This window comes from Thamnophis sirtalis, unplaced genomic scaffold, assembly GCF_051295495.1.
Source record: "Thamnophis sirtalis isolate CommonGarterSnake01/CBP01778 unplaced genomic scaffold, rThaSir2_p1.2 scaffold_2, whole genome shotgun sequence".
NCBI classification, from domain to species: domain Eukaryota; kingdom Metazoa; phylum Chordata; class Lepidosauria; order Squamata; family Natricidae; genus Thamnophis; species Thamnophis sirtalis.
The window spans coordinates 37143363-37151111 of NW_028261382.1; the positions used below are offsets into that span (position 1 = coordinate 37143363).

Below are 7749 nucleotides of genomic sequence, written 5' to 3' on the forward strand. Positions count from 1 at the left end.
ATCAGGGGGTCCTCAAACTACGCCCCCTGGGACGGATACGTGCAATGGACGATTGTGTTGCTGCAGAGTCTCCCCCTTCGGGGTCTTTTTGTGGGGGTCAGAAATTCCAACTTGGGGTCTCCTTCAGCCTCCTGGTGGGGGTCTTTGGGCAAAGGCTGGAGGGAAGAGCCGCTGGTGGCGAAGAGCCGGAGGGCCTCGTTCCAGTGGGACGGCATCATGGCCTGGAACTGGCTGACCATCTCAGCCCGCTGAGCCTCCAGGCACCTGGCCTTGAACTCCCACAGGTCTTCCCTCTGCTTGGAAAGACCATGCTCCTAGTCCTCAGTGAGGTGCTTCTGCTGAGCCTCCTCCTCGGCCAGATCCTATTTGAACCGAGCTGTTTTGCCAACTCTTTCTCCTGGGGGCTGCTTAGCTCCAGCAACTGCTTCCTGTCGGGGCCCTAAGAAGCCCAGGCGAGGAGGGGCTGGGAGGGGAGGGGCGAGCAGAGGCTGGCAAGGCGCCCCTTGACATGAGTGACATCAAGTTGACCACGCCCACCCAGCCACATGACCACCTTGCCACACCCACCCGGCCGGGTCATTAGGCAGATCAAGAGCCGAGGTGGTGCAGTGGTTAAATGCAGCACTGCAGGCTACTTCAGCTGACTGCAGTTCGGCGGTTCAAATCTCACCGGCTCAAGGTTGACTCAGCCTTCCATCCTTCCGAGGTGGGTGAAATGAGGACCCAGACTGTGGGGGCGATATGCTGACTCTGTAAACCGCTTAGAGAGGGCTGAAAGCCCTATGAAGCGGTATATAAGTCTAACTGCTATTGCTATTGCTATGTTGGTGGTTCGCGGGATTTAAAATTATGAATTTAGTGGTCCCTGAGGTCCGAAATGCTGGGGACCCTCGTTCTAGTCCAACCCCCTGCTCAGGCAGGAGGCCCTATACCCGTGATGGCAAAGCGATGGCACTTGTGCCATGCGTGGCATGCAGAACCATATTTAGCGGTATGCCAGCCATCACCGCTCTTCCAGAGGGTTGGCAGGGGAGGACGTTTGTGCCCTCCCCAGTCTTCAGGAAAGCCTCCGGAGCCTAGGGAAGGGTAACGCGAGCACGTTGGGGGGGGGTGTTGCGTGCACATGCGCAGGTGGGCAGGGAGACTGAGTGGGCAGCGTGCGCACGCTGTAAGAAGAAGGTTTTCCCATTTCGGACAAATGCACAAAGCGCCAATGAAGTTGAGATCCTCTTAGCCAGATTTCTCTTCCCCTTGCCAGATTTCTGAGAATTACAACCTTCAAGGAGTCGGATTGCTGGAGAAAGAAACGTTTGAACCCTCTTCCAAGGCTGGTCCTCTCCTTGCAACCCCTTCAGAGGGCACAGAACGGAGGAGCATCCGTGAAGCCGGCAAGAAGTGAGAAACCATTCCTTAATTTTTGTAAAATCAAGACTTTGCGAGGTTCCTCGCCCTCTAAGGAGGGGAACTCGCCATCCCTCCGCCCTCTAAGTCAGTGTTTTTCAACCTTGGCAACTTGAAGATGTCCGGACTTCAACTCTCAGAATTCCCCAGCCAGCATTCGCTGGCTGGGGAATTCTGGGAGTTGAAGTCCGGACATCTTCAAGTTGCCAAGGTTGAGAAACACTGCTCTAAGTAACCCATTGTGCTTTTGTGTTAATTGTGTTATCTCAGGAAGGCCATTTCGCCTGTGAAAAGGGGGGATTTCACCAGGAGTGAATCATTACTTTTCACTTTGATTTATTCAAAGGTGTTTTTTCCCCCTCTCCCTTGGATTTCCATGGCTGGCCTTCTCCTTGACCTCTGTCCTGCACCCTCCTGCAGATCTTTGAATGAATTGGGGGGGGGGTTTGTTTTGTGACTCCCACCCCTTCCTCGTTCACAAATTTTCCTCCTGGCCTTGTCACTTCCCATTCAGAAGCCTGGATGGATCAGTGGGAGGGAGGCGGGACTGTTTGGTTAATGGAGAGACTTGCAAATAAATCTTTGCATGAAGCAGATCTATAATTCACGGGGCTATTGATTATAGGTCACCCGGTACCTTTAAAATGGATTGCTGGCTTCAACTGCACTCTCCCTGATGGAAGGGCTGGCCGGCCTGGTGGATAGAGAGAGAGAGAGAGATACCTCATCCATCTAGTTGTTTTGGACACCGCGGAGTCTTTTAGCCGGACTCCCGGTGAAGATCCGTAACAGGGAAACATCTCAAGCCAACAAGAAATTAAGTCCAGTTGCTGTGACTCCATTTCCAGGCAATTCTGTTGTTGTTGTTAGTTGCAAAGTCGTGTTGAACACATCACAACCCAATAGACAACGTTCCTCCAGGCCTTCCTGTCCTCTCCCATCCTCTGGAGTCCATTGAAGCTCACGCCGGCTGCTTCGGTGACTCCATCCAGCCACCTCCTTCTCTGCCGTCCCCTTCTTCTTCTTTTGCCCTCCATCGTTCCCAGCATGAGGCTCTTCTCCAGGGAGTCCTTCTCCTTAGGTGGCCAAAGTCTTTGAGTTTCCTCTCCAGGATCTGGCCTTCTAAAGAGCATCCGGCGTGGATCTCCTCCAGGACTGACCGCTTGGATGGCCTTGCAGTCCAAGGGACTCAATGCAGGAGTCTTCTTCTCCAGCACCAGAATTCAAAGGCCTCCATTCTTTGGCGCTCAGCCGTCCTTACGGTCCAACCTTCACAGCCATCCTTTGCAACTGGGAAAACCGTAGCCTTAGCTATGCTCTCCCTCTCCAATTAATTCAGGCTGGTCTCTTTATAGACATCTGGCTGAGTCAAAGGACATTTTGCCACCGGAGAATCGGGCAGCAGAAGGATTTGAAAAGTGGAAAGAAGGAAAGGAAGCTACAATCCAGGATCTATATGATCCTTCTGGTCGAAGATCCCGGGGTCCAACCCTTGGAGATGGAAGAACAGCAGGTAACCATTTTGCAAATTTCTGACACACACACACCCCCAAAAAATAAATTCCTCCAAATGAATGGGTTCCCTTAACAACTGCCCTGTTCGCTTAATGACTGATCACAGGGATACCGCAACGGTCGTTAAGTGTGAAAAACATTCCATCGTTCACTTTTTTTCAGCGTCGTCATCACTTTCAACAGTCGCTAAAGGAACGGTCGTAAGTCAACAGACTTCCTGCATAGCTTTGTTCGCTGTTGAAAATGCAACTCCCACGAAACTTTTAACGACTTTAAAGAAAAAAAAAACTTTAAAGAAGAGCCCCCCCCCCCCCTTCAATTCATTGAATCTTTTGGAACTCAAAAACGAGTGATGGGAGAAGAGAATTTTATTCCCAGGGTTGGGTAGAAAGTGGCTGGTTGGTTGGGGTTTTTTGGGGATGGAATCAAGCCGGCATTTCTAGCTACCCGAGGAACCTTTCTAAGCCATTTTCCAACCAACATTTCCTTGTGACCTTCTCTCTGTAAATTATGTCTTCCTGAAAGGCTCCTCAAGGAAATAATAAATTAAACTCGGGGCTTGTGGCGTCCAATTTGGCCACTTCAATCACCCTTTAATGCAGACCGAAAGAGCCTCAGTTTCCCCTTTGATGGCTAGAATGTCCTGCTCGACATCTCGTTGGCATAAATCACGCAAGAGCCTGAAATCTGTCCGAGTTTATTAGGTGATATGATTATGTAGCTTCTTCAGAAAACAAGACAGAGCTTATTCCGTTTGGCCTATTAAAAATGTGCTTTCTTCCGAGACATTTCCCACATAATTTAAGAGGCCGCATTTAAAAAAAGAAAAAGGAAAAAAAGAAAAAGAAATCCATTTATCTGAGAGATTTTGCTTTCTTAATATTTCCAGCAGTTCATATTTCTTCTGCCTTCCCATTCAGCTTATAGAAACTAAATCCTAGATCTTCCATCGGAGACATTTCTATAATTTATTAGCCTTGTAGGTGCCTCGTCTGTAGGAAATTATAAATATTGAGGCAGGAATTACAGTTCCGCAGAACTCTTACTTATTCACAACACTTCAAAATGATGAAATGCCGTTTTCGCCGTTAAAATCTCACTTAGAAAATGTCTCAAGTCAATTGTTGCGCTGGCTAATAGAACAATATTAAATAATAATAATAATAGGCTGGGGAGACGCTGCGGGCATACCGAGAAATCTGATATTAAGACCTAAAACTGAATGGATTTCCATGCTTCTGCTGTTTCTAGATCACTTGGCCAGTCGAGGAGGAAAAGAATATGATCATGGTTTGACCAAGAATTCCCAAGACGACCATCCTGGTTCTCCACTGGACAAAGGCCCAGAAAGTTCTTCTTCTGCAGGATTTCCTTCCGCACTTCGTGGTTTCTCTCCATATCCAGAAAAGTCACCGTCTGGTCTTGAATTCCGTAAGGGCTACGCGGTTCTAGTCCATCTCTCTGGAAGTTCTCCTTCAGATTTAGAAGATGAGGGCCTACAAGACACCGACGTGAGCCTCCCTGAAGAATTCCTCTTCCAGGAACCCCTCCCTGAGCAACTGGGTGTCTCTACTCATCACGAAGCTCCAGTGGTGCCCAGGATAGTCATCAACACAGAAGATAGTCCGTCCTCCTCAGAGAAGAAGCCCCAGGGAGAACTTTCTGGTGGAGATCTTGAGTCGAGAGACTCGGTGTGTGCTCCGTATAGCCAGGAAAAGATCTGGGAAGACACACGTGGAAGAGAAAGGTTGGAGGAATCTGACTCTGTTATATTGTCCAACCATGGAAGGGTGCAGGCGACTCCTTCTCCTGTGGCCAAAAAGGATCGTGTCCATACACCAAGCACTGCAGCTTCTTTGAACATTTCTGAGGAGCTCTCCTGCACAGAAAATGGTGGGAACGAGATGACTTCTGGAAGCCCAGTTGGCCCAGGGATGGATTTCTTCTCCACCAACGTTCCTTTTCAGAGTCCTGGGGCTGAAGGGAAGAAGGACCCTGCGCCTTCTTCTAATGAAGCTGGAGAAGATGTTGAGGATGAAAACCCACCCCGTTTTGGTAACCAGGAGGCAATCGTGACACTGGCACCAGTTGCTTCTCTGAACATTGGCGCTCCTGAAGATCCTGAGGACCCACTACATGGCCCAAAGCATTCAAGAGGCCACAGGTTTCCAATTTCTTCTGGCCACCTGCCCGCTTCAAGGGACCAACATGGCTGTGCCAACCGTTCAACGGATGAGTGTGTATCCCACAAGCCAGTTGAAACCAGTGTCCAACTCCACAAAACATCCATGGGCAACGGGGCCTTGGTTGAGGAACATCGAAAAAGTTCTCCAGCCAGGAACCAAAGTGTAAATAAAGCTGAAATGCCAACGGTTCGTTTAAGTTCTCTCCAAGAGGAGGACCTCATGGGAAACGAAGGGGACGCCATGCTTCTTCCTGAACTGGATGATGATGTGGTGTCTCCTGTGGATGAAATGCTGACTTATGGAAGCAGTGATCTCCCATCTTCAAGTGAAAAGGATGTCTCCTCCTGGAGCACAGATCTTCCAGCTCCACCAGAAAACCATGGGGAGGCCAACTCTAGCCTCCTCGATTTCCCTTCTCCACCCGACCCAGTGGGATCTTCTGAAGCGGAAGAACTCTCCTCACCCCGCGACCTCCCAGCAGAAGGTGTGGGGTCCTCTCTTCAGGCCTGAGCAGATTCCTCCCCCTTCTCACAGTCTCAAATTCAAATTTCAACGTAAAAGTGGGGAGACAGGGAAATTATAGTTGCTTTACAGGTAGTTCTCGACTTACAATAGCAATAGCAATAGCAGTTAGACTTATATCCCGCTTCATAGGGCTTTCAGCCCTCTCTAAGCGGTTTACAGAGTCAGCATACCGCCCCCACAGTCTGGGTCCTCATTTCACCCACCTCGGAAGGATGGAAGGGCTGAGTCAACCCTGAGCCGGTGAGATTTGAACCGCTGAACTGCAGAACTGCAGTCAGCTGAAGTGGCCTGCAGTACTGCACCCTAACCACTGCGCCACCTCGGCTCATTACAACCAGTCATTTCGTGACTATTCAAAGTTACAACAGCACTGAAAAAAAGCGACGGCCATTTCCCACACTTATGACCATTGCATCAGCATCATGTGATAAAAATCCAGACATTTGGCAACTGTACTTGTACTTACGACGGTTGCAGCGTCCCGGGGTCACATGATCCCCCTTTGCCACCTTCCGACGAGCAAAGTCGATGGGGAAGCCACTGGTTCGTTTAACAACCTTGTTACGAGCCCATCAGCTGTAACGATTCACTTAACAACTATGGCAAGGACGGGCATAAAACGGGGCAAAACTCGCTTAAGAAATTTCTCAATTAGCAACTGAGATTTTTGAAACTGGGGCTGATGAGGGGCAGAACTGGCGCACACCGAAGATGGCGACACATTAAACGGCGGGCGCCACAACTGCCACTCACGGTAGATGCATCACTCGGCCTGTCACCGGCAGGACTTCAATATCAAGATTATACTTACTCCAAGGCCTTCTTTTTTTTTTTGCCTGATGTGGTTCTGATCAATATTAACCTCTGGGGTCAATAAATCTTCGTAGGGGCCTCCAGAGAAGTCATTAGCTTTCATAGAAAATGATTATTTCTCGGTTAAACTCTGCATTTAATTTCCAAGCCATCCGTCTTTTTTCCGGCTGTCCCTGCTGCAGGATGGGGGAGGAGGGCAAAGGGGGAGACCTCCAAGGGGGCACCCAGGGTCCCCACAGCCCTTTGGGGGTTGAGAAATTCTGAGGGAGGAGAAGGGGAAGGAGAAGGAATGAAAGTGGAATGGAGAATGTGGGAGGAAGGAGAGAGAGAGGAGGAAGGAAGGAAAGAGGGAGGGGAAAAGGGAAGGAGAAAAGAGAAAGAAGGAAGGAAAGATGGAGAGGGGAAGGAGAAGGAATGAAAGTGGAATGGAGAATGTGGGAGGAAGGAGAGGGAGAGGAGGAAGGAAGGAAGGAAAGATGGAGGGGAAAAGGGAAGGAGAAAAGAGAAAGAAGGAAGGAAAAATGGAGAGGGGAAGGAGAAGGAATGAAAGTGGGAGAATGTGGGAGGAAGGAGAGAGAGGAGGAAGGAAGGAAAGAGGGAGGGGAAAAGGGAAGGAGAAAAGAGAAAGAAGGAAGGAAAGAGGGAGAGGGGAAGGAGAAGGAATGAAAATGGAATGGAGAATGTGGGAGGAAGGAGAGAGAGGAGGAAGGAAGGAAAGAGGGAGGGGAAAAGGGAAGGAGAAAAGAGAAAGAAGGAAGGAAAAATGGAGAGAGGAAGGAGAAGGAATGAAAATGGAATGAAGAATGTGGGAGGAAGGAGAGAGAGGAGGAAGGAAGGAAAGAGGGAGGGGAAAAGGGAAGGAGAAAAGAGAAAGAAGGAAGGAAAATGGAGAGGGGAAGGAGAAGGAATGAAAATGGAATGAAGAATGTGGGAGGAAGGAGAGAGAGGAGGAAGGAAGGAAAGAGGGAGGGGAAAAGGGAAGGAGAAAAGAGAAAGAAGGAAGGAAAGATGGAGAGGGGAAGGAGAAGGAATGAAAGTGGAATGGAGAATGTGGGAGGAAGGAGAGAGAGGAGGAAGGAAGGAAGGAAAGATGGAGAGGGGAAGGAGAAGGAAGGAGGGAAAATATGGAGGGAGGGAAGGGAAAGGAAAGGCTAGTGAGAAGCCAGACGGGAAGGGCAGAGGATGATGGGCTCTGAGGTCCAAGCCCACTAATCCCCAGCCGTCCAACGCAAGGGAGCGGCGAGCGCCCGCTTGACGGAGGCGGGAGGCTCCTGATGGCCAGGGCCCCGCCCCCCTGAGCCACCGCGGC

General features: G+C 49.9%; 1 protein-coding gene across 1 annotated transcript in view; it reads left to right on the top strand.

Moving 5' to 3' along the window:
* CCDC187 (coiled-coil domain containing 187) overlaps positions 1 to 5796 on the top strand; it is a 30461-nt gene extending 24665 nt beyond the window's left edge. The window contains exons 14-16 of the mRNA XM_087704865.1: positions 1259 to 1395; positions 2757 to 2914; positions 4168 to 5796. Coding sequence (XP_087560991.1) covers positions 1259 to 1395; positions 2757 to 2914; positions 4168 to 5612 — 1740 coding nt within the window. The 3' untranslated portion in view covers positions 5613 to 5796. The remainder of the gene's footprint in view (positions 1 to 1258; positions 1396 to 2756; positions 2915 to 4167) is intronic.
* The last annotated feature ends 1953 nt before the right edge of the window (positions 5797 to 7749 follow it).